General features: G+C 42.1%; 1 protein-coding gene across 1 annotated transcript in view; it reads left to right on the top strand.

Moving 5' to 3' along the window:
* PTPN14 (protein tyrosine phosphatase non-receptor type 14) overlaps positions 1-23,135 on the top strand; it is a 190,389-nt gene that overhangs the window by 113,615 nt on the left and 53,639 nt on the right. Inside the window, exons 4-5 of the mRNA XM_032771245.2 lie at positions 18,172-18,269; positions 21,117-21,184. Coding sequence (XP_032627136.1) covers positions 18,172-18,269; positions 21,117-21,184 — 166 coding nt within the window. The remainder of the gene's footprint in view (positions 1-18,171; positions 18,270-21,116; positions 21,185-23,135) is intronic.

Genomic DNA, 23,135 nt, shown 5'->3' on the forward strand with positions numbered 1-23,135 from the left:
AATACAGACTTAAAATAACCTCTTTATTCCTACTCAAGATTCCGCTGTTTATGCATCCCAGGATCGCATTAGTTCATTTGGCCAAAGCATCACACTGGGAGCTCATGTTCAGCTGATTATCAATCACGACCCTCAAATCTTTTTCAGAGTCATTACTTCCCAGGATAGACTCCCTCATCCTGTAAGTACCTACATTCTTTGTTCCCAGAAGTATACATTTACATTTGGCCATATTAAGATGCATATTATTTGCTTGCACCCAGTTTATCAAGTGATCTAGATCACTCTGATTCAGTGACCTGTCCTCTTTATTATTCATCACTCTCACAATTTTTGTATCATCTGCAAACTTTATCAGTGATGATTTTATGTTTTCTTCCAGGTCATTGATAAAGGTGTTAAATAGCATAGGGCCAAGAACCAATTCCTGTGGGACCTGCTAGAAACGAACCCACTCTGATGATTCCCAATTTAGTTTTATTTTGAGACTTAACAGTTAGCCATTTTTTAATCCATGTAATGCATGTTAATTTTATGTTCTAGTTTTTTAAATCAAAATGTCCTGCAGTACTAAGTCAAATGCCTTACAGAAGTCTTTATATTACATCAATGCTATTACCTTATTAAACAAATTTGTAATCTCAAAAAAAAATTAGTTTGAGAGGATCTATTTTCCATAAATATGTTTATATTAATTCCATAAATAGATTTGCATTAATTACATTATCCTCTTTTCATTCTTGATTAATCAAGTCTTGTATCAGCTGCTCCATTGTCTTGCCTGGGATCAATAAATATATGGAGATATATCTATTTCATAGAGCTGGAAGGGACCCTGAAAGGTCATCAAGCCCAGCCCCATGCCTTCACTAGCAGGACCAAGTACTGATTTTTGCCACAGATCTCTAAGTGCCCCCCTGAAGGATTGAACTCACAACCCTGGGTTTAGCAGACCAATGCTTGAACCACTAAGCTATCTCTTTCCCCTGCGTCAAGCCTATAATTACCTGGGTAATCTTGTTTACACTTTTAAAAAGTTATCACGTTAGCTTTCTTCCAATCTTCTTGAACTTTCTCAGTGTGCCAAAACTTACTGAAAATCAACATTAAGCCCAGCAAGCTCCTCAGCCAGCTCTTTTAAAACTCTTGGAGGCAAGTTGTCTGGACCTGCATGTTTCAAAATGTCTGACTTTAGTAGTTTCTGTTTAATATATTCCAGAGATACTAGTGAAATGGAAAGCATATACAATGAGACTGCATCATTTGTTTTTCCCCAAATATAGAACAGAAATATTTATTGAGCATCAGCCTTTTCTGCATTATTATTGATAATTTTACCATTTCCATGTAGTAATTGATCAGTACAATTGTCAAGATTCTTTTTATTCCTAATATATTTTTAACACTTATTCTTTTTGTCCTTAACTCTCCTGGCCATAGATTTCTCCTTGTGTCTCTTGTCTTCCCTTATCAATTTTCTACAATTCCTGATTTTTGATTAATACTCATTACTGTCAATTTCCCCTTTCTTCCATTTGTTGTTTGTTTGTTTATTTATTTATTTATTACAGCTACCTTCACTTCCCCTCTAAACCAGTTTGTTTTTTTAACCAGCATAGTTTTCTTCCTTAATTGTGGCTTCTGGGCATCTAGTGACATATACTTAAATGATTCCCAATTATCATTCACATTTTTCTGATTCAGTTCTTTCTCCCAATTGATTTAGCTCATAATTGTTTTCAACTCTGTGCAACTGTCCCTATTAAAGCATCAAGTATATGGATGACTGTTCTGGAATTTATTCCACTTGCACATTATAAAATGTGATCAAGTCAAGATCAATTCTACTTAAGCTACCATTAACCTTTAGTTCTGTGATCAGTTCTTCTTAAGACAAGGTCTAATATAGAATTCCCCTGTGTTGGCTGCAGCACTTTTCGAGTTAGGAAATTGTCCTCTATAATGTTTAAAAATTCCAATTATGTTTAAGTACTGGCAGCATGAGACCTCTAGCATATGACACTGAAATTGAAGTTCCCCATGATTACACAGTTAGGGTTGCCAACCCTCTCGGTTTCACCAGGAGTCTCCTGGAATCAGGCTTTATCTCCCAGAGGTTACTGAAGCCAAATTGCCGCTAAAAGTCTGGTGGCACAGCAGAGTTAAGGCAGGCTCCTGCCTGCCCTGCCTCCATGCCGCTCCCAGAAGTGACCAGCACATCCCTGCAGCCCTGGGGGGAGGGGCGGGGGCAGAGGGTCTCTGCAAGCTGCCTCTGCCCCGAGTGCCAACTCCACGGCTCCCATTGGTTGGGAACTATGGCCAATGGGAGCTGGGAAGGTGGTGCCTACAGGCAGGGGCAGCGTGCGGAGCCCCCTGCCCCTCCCAGAGCTCCATGGACATGCCGGCTGCTTCAGGGAGTCTGCCTTAGCCTGGCTGTGCTTCTGACCAGGAGCCGCCTGAGGTAAGTGCCTCCCAGCTGGAGTCTGCATCTCAGACACCCCTCTCCCCCACTCCCCAGCCCTGAACCCCCTCCCGGAATCAGCGCCCCAAACCCGTTCCTGCACCCCATTCTGTCCCAGCCCTGAGCCAGCACCCCAAACCCCCTCCCATACCCAAACCCCTTCCTCAGCCGTGAGCCCCCTTCCAAACCCAAACTCCATTCCCAGGCCTGCATTCCACACCCCCTCCTGCACTCCAACCTGCTCTCCCGGCTAGAGCCCCCTCCTGCACCCAAACTCCCTTCCAGAGCTGGCACCCCACACCCCTCCTGCAGCCCTGCTCCAGGCTCAGCCCAGAGCCTCCTCCCACACTCCAAACCCCTTGGGCCTAGCTCAGAGCCCGCACCCCGGCCCCAGCCTGGTGAAAGAGTTGGGGGGAGGGAGGGGGGATAGAAGAGGCAGGGTCTTAGGGAAGGGGCAGGACAGTGGTGTTTAGGTTTGTGTGATTAGACAGTTGGCCACCCTACACACAGTTCTCCTCCCTCCCCCTGCACTTTATGGATAGGTGCATAAGCAGGCAGTCATCCTGTTCCTTAATGTACTTTGGGGGTCTGTAGCAGACACCAACTGGTACCTCATTTTGTGCTTTATCTGTTAAGACATTGCTTCATGATCATTCAAGATCATTTTCTTCTGAGTTATCGGTGACTTGGAAACAGGTAATGCCATTCTTTATGTAGAGCAGTACTCCCCATCCCCCTTTTGCCCATTCAGTCCTTCTTAATAGCTTATAATCATTGATTTTAACATTACAGTTGTGCAAATCATCCCACCAGGTTTCAGTAATGCCAGGTAGACTCAGTTTATGCTCATTTATTCTTCTCTTCATAGATTCTTGATTAAATTTGTTCTCAGCATCTCAATTTCGTGCTGAGTGCACCTATCTTCTTTCTTTTTACCCTCCCTTTTGCTATTAATTTAGCCCCGGGGTTCTCGCAACAAATTTTTTGGTGGCGTAAAGTACGGCCACCAACTCTTGCTGGTGGCTGCTCTGGCAATTTTTCCTAAAATACTTAATTAGTTTTAGGAAAGACAAATAAATATGCACATATGCATATCCAAATCATTTATGTAGGGGGGTTTTGAAGATTCAATAATAAAAATAATGTACAGTTGACTCTGTTCTTTACTGGACCTAAACAGAATAGAAACACAAATAAGGTGCTTTGTACATTTTTGTCTTTTGTTGTTGTTTGTTTCTTTTACTTTTTCGTTGCTTTTATTATTTTAGACTTTCTAGCTAGTAAGTCTGCTGCTGTGAAAAGTAATGCTTGTATGTTAATATCACTGTTCATACCCACCCAGCTAGCTAGTAAGTCCACTGTGAAAAGTGATATTAACAAGCATACAAATATCACTTTTCACAGCAGACTTACTCAGCCCCAGCATGCCAGGGGACAAATTAAGCCCTGGATGGGGAACTGCGTAGGGAAACAGGAGGGCCAAGGGTGATAGTGGGAATGGATAGGGAGCTGGGGGAGGCAACGGGGGCCAGAAGTGATGAGGGGGTGAGCATGGGGCCAGAGCCCACTGCCACACAGCCAGGGACCAGAGCCAGCTGCTGTATGGCCAGGGGCCAGAGCCTGAAGCCCTGCGCCAGGGGATGGGGCCTGGGGATGTACCCCAGGCCTGGGGATGGAGCCCAAAGCCTCGTGGCTGGAGACTGCTGCCTGCCATGCCAGGGCTGAGCCCGACCCCTCTGCCCCAGGAAGGTGGGGAACTCACTGGCTGCCTGCTCCTCCAGTGTTCGTGTTTCCAGAGGGGGACAAGACCCAACCCCTGCTTTTGGCCCCGGGGGAGGGGCCACTGCTTCCCTCCCCCCAATTCTCCCCCCCTCCCCAATCACCACCCAGGAGGTTGTGGCAGCATGAAAAGCCCCTGGTAGCCGCAAGTGGCTATGGTGGCTGCATTTCAGATAGCCTGTCCCCACAAAGATTGGTCCCCTTTCTACTGAGGTGGAGGCTATCCAAACATACAGACCCCTCTCCCCACAGAAGGTGAACCGATGTTCCACACAGCCAAAGCCCTATACCACTCACCTAGTCACAATTCACTTCCAAAAACACCTGGCAAAGATGCTGAATGTGATAATGATTGGCACCTGACAGCTAGGAATTTCACTAGCAATTGAATTCACATTGACTACCAAACGGCAACAACCTTTGATCCCCAGTGAGTTTGGCTGGATTTGAACTAGCAGTTTACACAAGAAAAATTTCAAATCCTGTTATTAATCCCTTGAGCCATGTAGTTCCAAATCCCAATGTCTATACTTTTTTCTTTCTTGAATGCCTGATTCTGTTCTCACTCACTCCAATTTGACTCCATTGATTTCTAGATTTCTGATTACTTCTGATTTATAGCAGTAGGAGATTAGAATTGGGCCCACAATGCCTGAAATGCATATTTTTGTTTGTAATCTGATGGTGCTTATGTATAGCATGGAACAAAATAGATCCGAAATCGTGATGGTCAGTCTTTTTTAGAATGCATAAATAAGAACAACTTCTAAGCAGTAAATTGAGCAAATGGGGCTTGCAAGTAACATGAGCAATGCAGCACTTTTTTTTTTTTTTATAAAGATATGCCTTTAATTAATTGTGCTAGGTTTTCACATTCTGCTGCCTTTAGGTAAGTGATTATATTGTAGCTGGGCCTCAATTTGAAAAATATTAAGCCTCTTTTTTGGGAGCTTGATTCAGTTTGGTCTGGTAACTTGCCTTTGCATATGCTTCTTATTGTTACTGGCAATATGAGTAGGTCAGCTAACAGGATGTATTATCTGAACGTATGCCCACAAAACGCCCGCTGAAATGAATGGAATATGACTCTCTACGAAGCTGAAATTTATATTAATCAAAGTCGTTCATCTGCTATCCTCCCCCCACAAACCTCCTTGTCCTTTTCAGTAGGCTACTTTCCTGTAACTGTGGATATTTTTTGGTTGCTTGGAGGTTCCCCTCCTCAAAGTCCAGTTGGCAGATTTACTGCATGAGAGATTTGTTAGCCTGCAGGAGAGTGTTGGCCCAGTGGATCCTCTCAGCTTTAAGGGCAGGGGCGGCTCCAGGCACCAGCACGCCAAGCGTGTGCTTGGGGCAGCAAGCCACGGGACATGCTCTGCCGGTCGCCTCAAGGGCAGCAGGCAGGTTGCCTTTGCAAGTATGGCTGTGGAGGGTCCACTGGTCCCGCGGCTTCAGCAGACCTCCCGCAGGTGTGTCGCCAAATCCGTGGGACTGGGGACCTCCCGCAGGCAAGCCCCTGAAGGCAGCCAGCCTGCCGTGCTTGGGGCTGAAAAATACCTAGAGCCATCCCTGTTTAAGGGATGGAGATGCACCTAGAATCCCAAGGAAATTCCCCAACTGACCCTGAAAAAACCCTTCTGAGAAGAGTTACAACAGTAGGTTTGCAAATGGATGCTTCTAAAGAGTTTTGTTTGTTGAGGTAGGTGATAGGAGTTGTGTATTTGAACTATCCTCCCTTTTGGTCCTGTGAACAGATGTCATTGGAATAGTGCTGGCCCAGGAAGGACCTTTTGTATCAGTAGGTAGGGCCAAAAACTCCCAGAAGATGTTTTCTTTTTTATTTCACAAAATGAAATATTACGTTGTATTTTTTTTTTTACCCAGCTCTAGAAGGCATTTCTGATTCTGGTTTTGCCAGGGTTTGTCGATCAGTCACCTGCAGTTAACCTGGAATTTCTTGATGAGGCTGTTCAAGCTCCAGGATTTTCTGACCCAGGAACCTTTTATTTATGACTGCACTTAAAAGTTGGCATGGACAGCTTGAGTTTCTAAAGGGAGGAGTTTGATGGGTACAGTACAGGTTCTTCATTTTCCTTCAGTTTTTCCTGGTTAGCCTGCTGAGGGTTTTGTTTTTTTTCCCTCCTGTTGCAGGGTGTGGTGGACTTCCACTAAATGACAATGTTCCAAAATATTACTCTTTAGTAGTGAAACACAGCTACTGTATTCGATATTCTACCACAAGTCCTAGATAAATGGCTGTCATTAGTATCCAGAAACCTCAGGCTTCCATTGGTAGAATGGTTGGTGCGATTCCAGTGGAGCAAGTTAGAGTTACTCTGGTATTTATCAGAATCTAAATTATTCCAGTGACAGAGATGAAGACTTGCCATACTCTCAGCTACCATAAAATCATCAATATTGTCCGACCCGAATGCGGGTTCGGTGAATTTCTTCTAATCGAGTGAGGAAAAGAACCACGACCAGACAGGCTGGAAACTTCAAACACCACGTGGCTGTTTATTAACAGGGGGAAAATCACAACCTGGGCCGGGGAGGAGCACTTTTACCAACTAACAGTGCTAGTAGCATAAGAAACCTGTACACAACCTAAAACAAGCTATTTACATCTATTAACACATAACCAAATACTTTACAATTAACTGCTCTTGTAAAAGGTAAACGAATACACCAAATTAAATGAACTGTGTGCACACTTAACCAAATATTATTATCAATGACACCAAATTAACTTTAATAGCAGTTATCTAAAACAACTCAATCCTTAGATACCATATATGCATAACTTTACAGCAGGCAGTAGCATATGCAGTTGTATACCAAATAAAAAGGGAAGGAAGAGGGAAAGGCTAGGCAAAGCACAGATAGTTAGTGAGCAAATACCGTATTCCAGGCACAGCTGACCAGCAGTACAGACACCAGAAGCATACCGAATCCGTGGAAAATACCGTAGAATAAATAAGCAACACGTGAAAAATACCGTTGAAAAATAATAAATCCGTGGAAAAATAATAAACAACACGACATGAGCCGGCTATATCCGGAGGAGACCCCTGGCTGAAGGGTTGATCAGGTTCTTCAGTCAGTTCGCGGATACTCCTACAGATCCTGGCCCAAGGCATGGTTTTATTCCAGGGGCTGTTTTACACCTGGCGCAATTTGATTGGTCCCTAGCTCCCCCAACCCTCCAGGTTCCGAGCCTGTTGCCCCCTACGTGGGCAGATTTTGCACACGGCACACTAGAAGCTACTAGAAGCTGCACTCAGCACACTAGCATAGTTTTGCACACAACCCTAATCCGACCCTTTGAACTGCGTTACGATTGGTCAGATCGGCTCCCTTTGCACAAGGCACGCTGGTGTTATGCACACAGCACTAACCTGACCCTGGGTTGCTAGGCAGAAGAGCAGGAGACTGCACACGACCCCAGCCTAACCCCTAGGTGACCAGGCAAAAAGGCGGGAATCTGCACACGGCCCTCTAAGGTTGCGCACCACACTACGGTGCTGCACACAGTACTAGTGTGACCTTTAGATGACTGGCAATTGACCATCAAGACGCCATGTTAGGCCAGAGGCCTTTGGGCTGCGACAAATATATACATTTGTATTTTTTAAAGTGCCTTTAGAATAAACTGTACTGATTGAATTCCAGCTTCTAAAATCTGTTTCAGCACATCCAGCACCAGAAATCATAACCTGATAGTAAGACCATTTATGCCAATATACTAAAGGTTGTATCTGGTTGCCTGAAGGACTGAGATTTCCCTTTTTTCTATTATTATTTCAAAACCTATCTAGGTCTGCAATGAGGAAAAGTTATTGCCCTCTCTTGGATGCTGTTGGCTTACCACAAACTCATTTCTCATGGGTATCACCTCAGACTGGTGGAGATTTGTCTACATTACAGAGATTCACCATTTCAGTCAGTGCTAATCAGCACCTTCCTTTGCACTCTCAACATGTAGGCCAATGTTTGCATCGGCATGGAAGATGAAAATATAAAAGACAGATAAATTTAAAAGGAAAGAAAGGGAATACTTTTAAAAAAACACACCACACTCAACCTGTGGAACTCACTGCCGCAAGATATAATTGATTTCAAGAGCATGGTAGAATTAAAAAGATTTAAATTATATGGACAACAAGACTATCCATATTGGAGATGCTAATATTTAAAAAATAATTATACCAAGGGTTGTAAGCATGCTGTTAAGAAGAAACTTCCCCTATAGGCAGGCTATTCCATGATTGCCCCCTACAGGGTTTCTTGTTTCTTTCTCAAACAGAATTCTTGACTAGCTGGACCAGAGTTTTGATCCAGCATAGCACTTAATGTTACTAATTTGATAGGTCTGTATTATGATCTAATCACATTTTAAAAAATACTGAAATAATAAAAGAGCGGAAGGACTGAATGTTAAAATCCTGTACTGTGCCTCTGATGGCCAGACTACCTCCCCTCCATTTTCTTAATGAGTTTTATTGCTTCTGTGTAACATTACAGCCGTTCTCTTCTTTCCTCCATTAAAAAAACCAAAACAAAACAAAACTATGTAGTTTAGCAGCTACCCAACAGATCGGCTTGGCTCCAAAGAAGTACCTAATGAGTTATGAAAAACTGCTAGTCAATCCAGTAATTACATCATTAGGGACAATTCTAAAGGCATTGTACCTCTTGAGTAACTAACGCACATTTTGTAAGCTGCTACCAAGAACTTGTGCTGGTTTTTCAAATACATCCAATGTAATCAAATTTTAAAAAATCTTTCTTTTAAAAAACATTCTTTAATATATTTATTTATACTTGACAAAAATTCCCAGCAAAATCAGACTTGCATTTATCTTTTAAAAAACTAGAAATAATGCTTGCCAGCCCTCCAAAACTGATGTGTCTGGCAAAAAAGCCCACATCTTTGATGCACAGTGGAGGCAAGTAAAATAGAAATATTCAAAGTACACTGCTGCTCACAGTATCCCCTACAGTACATAATATATTTTATTGTTCTCTAGATGACTTAACCAAAGAAATGAGATTCTCTGTTGCAGACAAATGCCACAAGAGTGTAAAGGAAAGCAGCCTGATTGCCACTGATCATGTTGTTTTCTTTTCTTCAGAGGGGGATTGTTAAAAAGAAAAGAAATAATGAAGAATGTTTGAATCTAACTTGGTGAATGTGTATGTTACGGTAATGTCCTATCCCTACAAAAAATATTTGCGCACGCTTGGGGAGAATCCCTTGCACAGTATAGAAGATCTGCTGTAGCATCTCCTGAGGATTGGAAGCCAGAAAGAGGAGGGAGGGGTCCTGATGCATTTGTACAGCTTCCTCTGTCCAACGCCCATTCTTCTCAATGCTTGTTTAACCCACGCACCTCCTGGGTGTGGCATTCTGTCCCATCTAGTGGCACTAAGACCACTTAGAGAGAGAGAGATTAATGAGTCTGTTCTATAGCCTTAGCTAACAGCCAGTTATCTTTTAGCTCATGCTATAGAGGCTCATGCACTAAGCTCCAGAGATGTCCCCAGTTTGTCCCGCCTGCTAACGACTGGCGTCTGTGAGCATTACACTTGTCTTGCTGCAATGCCAGTTTATAAGCACCACAAGTCTTGAAATATTCGTTTGGTTTAAATTGCAACATAAGGGGCTGTATTTTTGGCACTGATGTTCCTGGATTCTGACTGTAGTGTAGCTGTCAGCCATTTATGGCTATGTCTACATAGCCCGTGGAAGTGAGCCTCTGAATGCAGGTCAATGGACTTGGGCTGGCACTAGTGCTCTAAAATAGTAGTGTAGACAGTGAATTGAAGTTGCAGCTTGGGCTGGAGCTTGGGCTCTGAAGCTTAGGGAGCACCAGCCCTGCTAACCAAATCTGTTGACCAGGAGCAGTACTCTTTATGTGCAGCAGTTACATTGTCCTCCACCGAAGAAGCAGAGATCAATAAAATGCTTTGAATGCAATGTTTTCCTTACAAAGTTCTATCTGGGAGTTTGTAGCAAAAAAGGGGAAGGACCCAACACTGGTATGGCTCTGCAGGACTGACTAATGTACCTGCTATCTTCGAATGCCCCAATAAACTTCTCAGGATGATCTCTCCTCCAATATTCGCCATGCCTGTCCCTGCTTAGCTTTTGAGATTTAAGAAGTTCACTACTCAAAATAACAAAAGTCTAATACAAATGGGGAACCTGATTATTTCCTTGTGTAGACGAGCGGACTCACTCCTGCCGCACCTCCTGCTGGTGACTTCTAGGAATTAGCTTGGTCCCAGCCCAGAGCACCCTCTGCAGGCTGGTGAGCCACCTGTCCTCTGCTGGCCTCCGTGTCCCTCCCTGGACCCCAGTGCCCCTTTAACTGGGTCTCCCCCCCCCCTCCCCAGGGGAACCCCAACCCTCTATCCCCACTTTGCCTCAGTAGATAGCTACTGCCCAGTCTCCATCTAGCCCCCGTTCACTGGGGCAGACTGCAGTATCAGCTACTCATCATAGGGAACGGGCTTTGGACTGGCTGCCTTTACCTACCCTCCAGCTGCCCCTCTGCAAGCCCAGTACCTTGGAGGCCTAGAATTAGGCCCTGCAGCCTGGAGAGTTGCTGGTCTAGGGCTTCCCAGCTCCTAAGGCTTTTCCCCAGCCCTGCCTTCCTCTAGGTCCCCTGGGTGAGTTCCCAAGCAGCCAGGCCTGTCTCTCTTTTCAGTCAGAGAGAGACTCTTCGCACTTTGCTTCCCTGGCCGCCTTATTAGGCCCTGTGGCTCAGTTTGGGGCGTGGCCCCAGCTGCAGCCACTTCCCCAATCAGCCCAGCTTAAAGGCTGCTTTCTCCAGCCCCAGCCCCTTCCCCTTGCTGTTTTTAACCCCTTCAGGGGAGGAGCAGAGATCCACTCTGCTACACCTTGTTATAATTGGGGCACCAGTTATGCATCAGAGAGAGTGTGGTAGTCAGAGCATCCCAGTAGGTGAAGTCATGTTATGAATACTAAACCAAAAATATTGTAAACAAGTTTGATGATGAAAGATAGTGCTGATATAGGCTGTGCTAAATTTGCAATGCAGAATTATATGGTCAGTTGGAGTTTCTCAAGATGTACACAGCTGTAGCTGGATCATGGAATGAAGTTTTAAGCCTGCACCCTTTTTCCACATTTTTAAGCTCGTTTTGTTTTTCTCTTTTGTGGTATTGACTGATTGATATTGGCAGGTTCTGTATTTTAACAAAGTTCAGATACTTTCTGATATCTAGTATCTGCTCGCAGTTTTGTTACTTTTAAAAAAAACAGGGCTCACTTATTGAAGCAATAGAAACAAATATACTCGTAATGTTTTCTGTGTTTACTGAATGGAGTTGTGGGAAATTATATCCTTGTAATTATGGTTTTGTTCAGACTTGTTGTCCACTCCCATTCCCCTTGGAATTAACTATAGGCTGGCAAACAGCGGTAGTCTTTATTAAACTTTAAAGACTATACTCAAAAAATGTTAACCCAAAATGAGCAAAGAAGATTGAACCTCAGTTCTCAGCTCATGTTTTTATTCTCTCTCCTTTCCCTATAACTCTGAATCAGGGCTTCATAACTGTGAATTTCTTGGTTTCTGCCATCTTGTGTAACAGTTTGTAGCAATGTGCAACTATGTTTTTGTCTATTATATTTGCTTATTTATCCAACATATATAAAACATTGAAAGTTTATAAAATACATATTTTTATCTGCTTTTCTGAGACAGTTTGTTTGAAGTGAATATTTATTTAGACAATTTTAAAAAATGTTCTATTCATCTAGGATTCTAAGTAATTTCAGTTAAATCAAAAAACACATATCTTGGCTAGTGATATAATAACATTTAATTAATATAATTTCATATGAAGGAGCCCTAAGGATTTCACAGCTTGTGGGCCATAGGCTGACTCACCTGCTGAATGGGCACAGAGCCAGACAGTGACCTTGCAGCATGGATGAGCCGTGCACCTATGGAGCAGTAGTGGAGTCTCTCCTCTATTCCACCCCTTCCTAGAAAGTGGAGCCCATGACTTTTTCCTCCCACCACTTACGATCTAGTGTGATGTCAGGGAATTGGTGATTTCCCAGGGACCCTGCATGTTGGAGTATGACCATCCCCTATCTTGGAACAGAACCAGAGCTGGGACCCAGCAACAGTCCCAGTGTTTGTCCAAAGAGCTCCCATGAGTCCCACAGCAAAGGCAATGTCAGAGCCCCTTATTATCTCTTAATCCCAACAAGCTTCTCCCAACCCTAGCAGGGTTCTAGATTTTACTCTGTTCCTGTCAGGGCTACATTTCTCTACTTTATCCTTGGAGGGTTGCACATCCATATTATTCTTCTGCAAGCAAATGTTTTCCACCCCAAAGGAAAATGCAGTGTTTATAACTTTTCTCTGATTACAGATAGCCCTTTTTTTTCATGGTCGCATTTATGATGCCCATCCCCAACAATCAACTCGTTTTAAAAAGAAAAACCACCACCAAAAACCCCACCACCAACCAAGGCTAAAGCTGGAATTTTGGGCCTAAACTCAGCTGTTCATAGTCCTTTAAAATAAATCAAAGAGCGAGCATGCTTTGTAAATAGAAATAAATAATTTGCTCCAGGTTGAGCTCTTGCATGCCAAAGTCTCAGCCCACAGCATACATTTATGACCAAGTTATAAATTCTGAAAATAAGGATTTATAAAGAAAATGGTGACCACCTAGTAGAAATAACATAAGCAGCTACGACTTAACTCTTTGTGCAGGGGTACTATACAGTGATGGTACTTAAAAACTCGACAGATGCTTTAGATAGCCAAGGGCATGATCTAAAGCCCACCTTCTTTTGACTTCAGTGGGCTTTGGAGCAGGGCCTAAATAAGGATTCTTCTTGGCATATGCCCAACGTGCCTCACGTGGCATGTGATCAGGATTCATCACCAAATTTGGTTGCTGGTTGGGTCATTAGCTTGCCCAGCCTGGGCTGGTTACTGATGGCGGGGAGCATGACATGAGTGCTGGTCCATGCCCCCCAACTAAGAAATGCAGTTAGCTAACTTCCATATCTGTAGTATTTCATACAGCAAATATGGGAAAGTACAAGGGAATACTCTAATGAATACGCAGTTAACAGTATGTATTTTAGATAAGGTTGGTAGGTTTTACATTTCTATTGCTTTTATTTATTTATTTATTTATTTATTTTATTTGGATTTCTTTCTTTTTACCATAGGTAGGGTGACCAGATGTCCCATTTTTAAAGGGACAGTCCTGTTTTTTGGGACTTTTTCTTATATAGGGGTCTGTTACTCCCCCATCTCCTCTCCTGTTTTTTCACAGTTGCTGTCTGGTCACCCTAACCATAGATGCGTGTATATCGGAAACATTAGCAAATGTTACAAAATAAATAAATAACCAATCTCCATGCCCAGCAGCCAGTCAGGTTTAACATATGCTATCCATTTAATACAATTCAACACCGCTCAACACTTTGTCTTATACAGGTGCTATAAAAAACATTCAGGTCAAGATTTTAAAAAGTGATTTGTGCTTGTGGGTGTCACCATTTTTGGGTGTTCAGTGTGAGATAATATAAGGAACCTGGTTATCAGAAAGGTGGGTGCTAAGAACTTCCCTAAAATCAAGCCTTTTAAAGGTGTTGCAAGTTGAACACATAGAACAGAGGTCTCCAGACTGTGGGGTGTGCCCCCTACGGGGGGCACGGAGGAACCTTCAGGGGTGCGTGGCGGGGCCTGGGCCAGCCCTCACATAGGGCAGGGAGGGAGCAACACCCAGCCCCACTCCACTCCCAGCTCTGCTCTGGCCCAGCCTCAGCCTCCAACCATGGCCTGGCCACGACCCTGGCCTCAGCCCCAGCTCCTGGCTGCAGCTCCATTCCCGGCTCCAGCCCCACCCCTAGTTGTGGTTCCAGCCTTGGCCCTCCTACTCCGTCCAAGACTCCCCTCCCCCCTGGAGCCGCAACCCTGCTTCTGGCCATGGCTCTGTGGGTCAGGGGTCACAGACAGGCAAGGGGGGGTGCGTGACACTGAAAAATTTGGGGACTACTGATCTAGATTTTGAGGCACCCAAAATCACTAGTTACTTTTCAAAATCTTGTCATGACTTCTGATGCAGTAACTGTGGTATCGTGATATATTTTCTGCTGTTCATGTCTTCTGCAGTGTGGCTTATCTGTAGTTTTTGCAGGAACTGTTGTTGAAATCCTGGCCCCACTGAAGTCAGTGGCAAAACTCCCATGGACTACAAGTCATTTAGTGTGCAGATGTGAAATTATAAGCATAGTGTTCCCCTACCTCCATTTAAGGTGATGGCAAAGGCAAGTCTGGCAGTCTTTCTGCCTGACTCTGGTGCCATTTCTTTGCAATTTCAGATTATCTGTGTTTTGCACAGTATGCTGAATTCCAGGCCATACAATCCCAGAGTTGTGAAATTTGCGATTGGAGGCAGAAAGGCCAAGCAGAGAAGCTGTGTGCTATTCTCATTGGTTCATGCTTTCCTTTCTCACAATCAGATTGTTCAGAGCACATTGAAATTAATGGGAGTCTTTCAATTTTCTTCAGTCTTTATGTGCATGCCAAATCAAAACTTATCAAATGAAACTGGTTGTGAGTTACTAGAACACAAGAAAATGTATGAAAATATCTTAGCTTTTATTTCATTTATTTTTTTAAATCTAGAAACCCAAAATTATCTGCAAAGGTTTTTTTCACCCACTTCGCCCAGAATTCAACTTTGGGCTGTAAGTAAACTTGAAAAAATTAATCTCAAAGGGGAATTTCTCTAATTTGAAGGAAATGAAAATGGGCTTTATACTGAGAATCCCTTCTTGATCAAATTATGGTATTGCTACCATTGCTGTAATCCTGAGAAGGCAGGTCTTACCAGAACTTTGGTGCTGTCTAGTGGCAAGATCCTGAATCTCATTTGTGCTGATTTGTGAGTTCACTCTAGAAGAATGTGCAAGGTTTGATTAGAGTAATGCACCCTACAGAAATGTCAGATGGCACTTTGAGGTACTTGCTCTTACAGTTTGAATAAGGATCTGTTTTGATACTGTTAGGACTTGTCCACATAAGAACATAAGAACGGCCGTACCGGGTCAGACCAAAGGTCCATCTAGCCCAGTATCTGTCTGCCGACAGTATCTGTCTGCCAGGTGCCCCAGAGGGAGTGAAGCTAACATGAATGATCAAGTGATCTCTCTCCTGCCAGCCATCTCCATCCTCTGATGAACAGAGGCCAGGGACACCATTCTATTACCTCCTGCTCTAATAGCCATTTACTGGACTAGCCACATGATTATCCAGTTCCCTTTGTAAACATTGTTGTAGTTCCAGCCGTTCTCACAACCTCCTCAGGGTAAGGATTCCACAAGTGGACTGTTACACTGTGGTGAGAAGATTCCTTTATTGTTTTACCTGCTACCTATTAAATTTCAATTGGTGACCTTCTTGTATTATGGATAATAATAATTTTCCCTATCTCCTTCTCCACAATCATACTCTATTATTTTAATATACCTCAATATTCCCCCTTAGTCTCCTCTTTCCAAAGCTGAAAGGCCAGCCCTCTTAATCTTTCCGCTATGACCCTCTCCTCAACCGCCATGCAGTTTAGGTGCCCCGTTTACTACCTTTCTCAGTGGTCTAGTATATATCTTATTGAGGTAGGAACCAATCTGTACACAGATTTCCTAATAACGGAAATAGGCAAATGGAACAAATCAGATATATAGATGGGCAATATACAAAAACCTTGTAGGACGACAATTCAACTCCTATGGCCAACACGTATGCAGACTAAGGTGCCATTCCAGCCAGCAAAAAACTTCAAGGACAGACTTCAAGATGGACTACTGGAGCTTCAGTTCATCTGCCAATTTTGCACCACTAGCCAGGATTAAAACAAAGACTGGAATTCGCTGGCTTCAACTACAACCAGTTTCTCTCCCCTTGGCTTTTTCACACCTCAACTGTAGAACAAGCCTCATCCTCCCCTGTTGAACTAACCTCATTATTTTCTAGCTTGCTGCATTAATATTCGCCCCTTGAAATTATCCATACCATGCATCTGACGAGGTGTATTCACACCACGAAAGCTGATGCTCCAAGACGTCTTTTAGTCCTTTCAAGGTGCCACAGGATTCTTTGCTGCTTTACAGTATTCGAGCATGTGGGCTACCATGGGTTATATAAGGGCGAATAATATATTCTCAGTCTATATTCTCTATCCCCTTTTTAATGATTCTTGCTTGTTGCTTTTTGACCGACGCTCTGCATCACTGCGTGGACATCTTCAAGAACTATCCATGATGGACGCAAGATCTTTTCCTGAATCGTTGTAGGCTAAATTTAACCCCATCAATATTGTATGTATAAGTTGGGTTATTTTTCAATGTGCTCACTTTTCATTTATCCACATTAATTCATTTGCCATTTGTTGCCCAATCACTTAGTTTGTGAATTCTTTTTGAAGTTCTTACTATTCTGCTTTGGTCTTTAACATCATGAAGAGTTTAGTTATCATCTGCAAACTTTGCCACAGTCACTGTACCAGATGCATTTATGAATAACTTGAATACGGATTGGTCCATAGAAACTGACCCTTGGCGGAACCCACTAATTACCCCCTCTTCATTGGAGAATTTTACCATTAATTCCTACCCTTTGTTCCTTCTTTTGCCAGTTCATCAATCATTAAAGGACCTGCCCTTTTATTCCATGACAACTTAAATTTACATAGAGGCCTTGTTAGATGACCTTGTCAAAGTGGCTTTCTGAAATCTAAGTACAACTATGTCCACATAGATAATCCCCCTTAGTCCTCATGTATTTGAACCCCTTCGAAGAACTCTATAGATTAGTAAGCTATTACGAATTCCCTACCTATGGAAAACAATAGTGACTCACTTGCTCAACAGTTTGTTTTTCTGTGTGTCTGACAATTTTATTCTTAACTATTGTTTCGACTAATTTGCCCGGTACCGATGTTAGACTTACCGGTCTGTAATTGCCGGGATCATCTCTAGAGCCCTTTTTAAATATTGGCGTTACATTAGCTAACTTCCAGTCATTTTTAAGTATCCACACAAACAGATTACTGCTTTACCTCTGTATAGTAAAAGCAGTACAATTCTCCTAATGTGGATGCAGTTATACTAGCATAACTATTCTTGTACAGGAAGAGGGATAAACTATACCACTATAAGGCATACTAGAAGAGTTGTACACATTTTAACTCTCTTGGTAAAAATCAAACCCGTAACAGAAACCAGTTGTACTGGTACAAAATCTGTATAAAAATATAGACCAAGCCTAATTCCATTTCCTGTTATCCTACATATTCAGTCTGTGTGTTCCTCCCTGATTAATTTAATTCTGTTGCATGTGATCTGGGAATGCCATGATGTATGTTCCCTTCCAAGAGACAAACTTTTGAGTTTACACAGAACTTTTCTTCAGGTCTGAGTTCCATGTAAGCTTGGAAGGTTGTCTCTCTCACCAACAGAAGTTGGTTGAATAAAGGACATTAGCTCAACCACCTTGTCTCTCTAATATCCTGGGATCAACACAGCTACAACAACGCTGCATGCATTCCTCAGTTGCACCTACAGAATTTATGGGTGGATGCAATTCCAGAAGCTGTCACTCTTGTGGTGTGGTCTGATAATCGCACAATTGAAGTCTGATTTCTCTCTTTTGTACAGTTGGGAACAATGGTCCTGATAGGGATCACAGTGGTGATTTTAAAGTGCTATAATTAAAATTGTATGTATGGCATCTGCAACATACACAGTACAATTTAAGTACACAACCTTTGCGTAAAAATGTTCTGTCTTCAGCAATCTTTGTTCTGTAGAAAATATCCAAGTATATAAACTTTGGGTCTCGTTTTATTGTTTCACTTATTGACAGGTATCAATATTACCTCCAAGTGAAAAAAGATGTTCTTGATGGTCGATTGCGTTCTTCGTTGGATCAGGGGATCCGGCTGGCTGGTTTAGCTGTGCAAGGTAAAGTTAAATTACCTGCTAGTCCTCTTCCAACACTGCCCTCTACAGTTAATTCCAAGTGTTCATTTGACACTAATTAGGCCCACCCCAATTCATGTTAAGGATCATTAGTCTTTCCATTGATTTCAGTAGGAGTAGGACTGGGCTTTTGAGGAATTACTTGTATTTCAGGTGTAGAATCATGGACTGGATCATAGATACCATATAAGCATTGTTCAACTGCAACGTTGGATTTTCTGGATTAACAACAAACAAATCTAGATTCTTCTTCTAATAATAGTGGACTACTTTGTAAAATGATGGAAGCTGACTGACTGTTTTTCAAATTTTATTTTCAGTGTAATTCCATTTTCAATCTGAATTTAATTTTGCCTTTAATTTTGCCTAGTTAATTAAAAATTCACTTTCCTGTAATGGGCACTTCCTATCAGAAGTACTATAGAGTACATAATAGTGGTTATTACTATGGTGTTTATTATTGTGATTTTACTCTTAGCCTATAAGGAGAGAGATAAAAAGCATACCTATAATATAGAAAAATAAATGTGTATTAGGTTATAATATCTCTCAGACCGTCTAGTTCTAATAGACTTTAATAGGCAGAATTTCAAAACTTGATGCAACAGATGTGCCTGCTGAAAAGAATCCATATGCAAATGTTCAAATAGGGTAATTGTACATACAAATAGTAACTAATATTATTAAAATAATAGCACAGTTACTGGTTTCTTAAAAATTAAAGATTTTTCTGGTACAACTGGTCCCTAGGCATTTTTTAACCCTATTTGAACATGTGACCATCCTGTCTCTTCTTATTTGTAGAGCATTCTGTTGCTGAAATGAAATTTTCTAGAGCTTAATTTGTGACCTTCTGGAACTTCCAGTTGTGTGTGGTCTAGTGGTTAGAACAAGGACCTAGCAGTAGAGAACTTGTGTGCTACCTCTGACAGCCACTGACTTGCTCAAAGGCCTTTGCAGGTCTCTTGTGGACTGATTTTCAGATCTGCTGAGCATCTTTCATCCCTACTGACATCAGTGAGAGCTGTGGATGCTCACCACCTTGAAAGCCAAGTCATTAACTTACTCTTTGCCTCAGTTTAAGAATACTAATATTCACCTGCTTAGAGCACTTTGAGTGCCCAGGATGAAAGCTGTTCAATGGGTGAAGAGTAGTAGTATTCAGTTAGTTAATATGATCTTTGCCAGTACTGGTACAAATACCTTTGTAATGTCCTATAAGGTGTTCAAAAACAAAAGGGAAAAAACAAATCCTAATGTGTTCTGCTGACCATTGCCCTGAAATCTTTTAGTATAATTGAATCTTTAGTATAATTGAAAAGATATGTCCATCTTGAAATTTGCAGTATGGGTTAATGAGGTTTTCCTAAAGTACAAGTGCATGAAGTGGTGATGGACAGACACCAAATTGGATTACACTGTCTCAATTTGAGACCTTTCCAGTGGCTTTGTGTAGGCCTCGCTTACCATATAATTGGCCATTCTCCTGTCTCTGTAAGTGGTTTGAGTAATAATCACTTCTTTTGTTGTGAATTTTCTGCATAATCTGTTATCATGATAGATAGCTGCATCTGACACTTACTCCAATTTTTGTTGCTTACTCATGACATTGTGTTTCTGTCTTTTATCTTTTGCATGTCATCTGTAAAGAGACTTGGAATATACTCAATTATTTTGAATTGCATATTAATGTCCATTTTGATTCCCTGTTTATTTTAAAACATAACTCTGAGGTGAAACAAAACAAAAAAGCGGCATTTTTGACATTCTGTACTAGGTGAAATTTTCTAGAAGCTTAGCAAGAATGTTTGGCTGCTGTGATTTATGGTGGGGATTTCCAGCTTCTAAAATACTAGTATACTGTAGATGGCGTTTGATCTGGTTGAGTTAAAATAAAATAACTTTCCAGCAAGTTCATTCTTTAGTTATAAGCTGTTTGTATTTAACAAATAGAAAAATCTAGACATGTTTTTTTTCGGATGAGGGGTGGGTTTTTGGGCGGGGGGTGGAGGTTGTGTGCATGTTTCAGAAGAAGCACTTTAATTTTTAGGAAGCACTTTCAAAACTGCAGTATTTTAAGAACATTTAAACCATAATAATCCTTTGGGTGTTGCATGTGGGTGACTAAGAGCAGTGCTGTGAGTGCCAAGATTGTATCCGCTCCTTAATGGTTGGGGCTGGGGGGAGGAGGGGTGAGAGGGAATTGCCAGGATGAGGGAATAAAGTATTAAACTAGCGCCCCTGGCAGGAACTTTTGGCTAGCCTGGTATATATCAGTCTAGGATGACAAGGAAAATCCAAGTTTACTTAAACCTCTGCTGTTCATTGAGATTGTTAATTTTTAAGAGATTTCAGCCTCCTGGGATGTTAAATCCAGCACTTTTCACACAGCTCTTTTTGTGGTGTTTTATCAAAGGCTGAGTGAAATGTTCAGGGCCACTCTGTACCGTGTGTTAGGGGAGGATGGGAGCTATGAGAAGCAAAATGCCTACCAGAGGCCACCCCATCTCTTTTTGGGGTGGCAGCAGCCAATGAAGCATTAGTATGGAGTACTAACCCCTGCATTCCAGGGAGTGGGATACTGCCAAAAAGGAGAGGCTCCTTGTGTATTTGTGCCCAGGTCAATCTTTAACCATTATCTCAGGCATGGACATTTAAAAAAAAAAATTAACTGGTGTTCAAGGCCTCAATCCTACAAACACTTGGTTTCTGTGGGAGAACTCACACACTTAAAGTTAAGCATGTGAGTCAAAGGTTCCCAGGATTGAGGCTTTAGTATCCATGGAAAGTGCTATGTAATATGAGTAAATGTGGTATTGTTTTTTCCAGCGGATTTTGGTGACTATAATCAGTTTGAATCTCATGATTTCCTCCGAGAATATGTTCTGTTTCCTATGGTGAGTTACTTTTTCCCCTCTTTATTTCATGGTCTCCTATGAGTAATTCCTCCATCCCTCAGAGATGGTGGTGTTGATAGCTCAATGAAAAGTGTTAGTGCTAATTTTTTAAATGACTGAAGTAAGCTTTGCCTCCAAAGAGATTGTGTTTCATATGGTTTTAGCTAAACAATTACATGAAGCACAAATTTAACCCTTCGTGAGCTCTATTCATGCTTATTTCTCCCCTAGGAACAGATTTCAGTAGAAGAAATATATCTACTTGAACAAACTACAAAATTATACAGCATTTAACATATTCCTGATGAGAGTCTATGGGCGGTATTGCAATAAAAACAGTAAATAGTAATGGGATGTGAGGACTGGCTCATATAACAAATGCAGTCTCATAGAGCAAATCATGCAGTCCTTACTGAAGAAAAATTCCCACCAAAATGGATCAGCCTTTTGCCTGAATAATAGGTGAACCAGGACTTCAGGGTTTGGCCACAGTGAGTGTGCAGTAAAAGTTACACAAATCTAAATCTGAAACTATCAAATCTTTCAGATTTTTAATGAACTATTTCATGTTTGTTGATAAATTCTGCAGAGAAATGTACAATTGCTGCCATAAGAGAGAATGAGGTAAAAGATACCGGCTACTTTGATACCACAGCAATGAGCAATTGATGAGAGAATGGATAACTTTAAAAAGTTGTTGAGTCTAAGCTGGGCTTTAGCTAAGACCAGCAACCTCACAACTACGGAACTTCAGCTCCACCTTCATAACATTTTGTTGATCAGGCTCTGATCTTGAAATTCTTTCTGAGTTGAAATTAAATTTGTAGAGATTGTAAAGCTATAGGCGTTTTCATCAGACAGCAGGAGTAGTTGAGAAATGGCAATTGAATGTCATTCATGTGTGCTGGGAATCCAGAAGTATCTGAGAGAAAACTGCAAGTGGAAGGGGAAAATGGCGAGCCTATGTTGCATATGTCGTGGCAGATGGTATGTAGAGTGACTAGCAGAGTTCTTGTTTTCATGAGGCCTTCCCCCCCATTTACTACTAGCTATTTTGATGTTACTCCATGAGGGGTATTGTTATTCATATTGTGGGTAGCCGCTTGGGGCAAGATTATGGCCGCACTGTGGACAGAGAGACGTGCAGTGAATCTACCACTATGTGCCCACATTTCAAAGGACTGCACTCCTGAGCTTTTCAGTACGCTGCAATTAGTTTTCTGTCTCAAAGTTTGGATATGGAGCTAAACTTCTCCCTAGTTTGAGGGAGTTTGAATCCAGTGTTCTGGACTGGGCCTATCAGTTGATACCTTCTTTTTCCATTCCTGCCCTCTGTTGTTGTTCAGACTATGTTGTCTGATTTCTGCTTTGCACCTGCCATCATGCTGTCTCTTACCTCCCTCTTATGTTGCCAGTACTACTATTATTCTATTACTTATTAGTTGCATTACAGTAGTGCCTAGGAGCCTCATCATGGGCCAGGGCCCCATTATTCTAAGTACTGCACAAGCACAGACATCCTCCAGAGCTGAAGAGGTATATTGTTTCTGTCCCTTCCAGCCAAAGCAGCTAGTCCTTGAGACATGTTGTCCTCCAGAATTGAGTCACCAATTCTACTTCATCCTTTCCCCTGGGCAGGGTTAGGTAACATAATGGTAAAAATCCCTACACTAGCACTGTAACCACTGCTAACTGTTGTAGACTGCCCCAGTGCTAAAGCAGCGGTCAGAAGATCTGTGCAGCTCTTGGGAGTAGATGTGGTCTCAAAGTGGAACACTGATTTGCTGAAAAATACATCATTGCAGTGTGCTGCTGAATGGGGGAGGGGCAGCTGCATTTGGACTGTGTTTGATCTTGTGAGGCTACATTATGTGTCAAATGGCATTTCTTCAGTGAAAAGAACAAAGTTATGTACACAGAACACCCCACAGGTGTGTGGCTATGTACAGGC

This window comes from Chelonoidis abingdonii, chromosome 3 (genome assembly GCF_003597395.2).
Source record: "Chelonoidis abingdonii isolate Lonesome George chromosome 3, CheloAbing_2.0, whole genome shotgun sequence".
NCBI lineage: Eukaryota > Metazoa > Chordata > Testudines > Testudinidae > Chelonoidis > Chelonoidis abingdonii.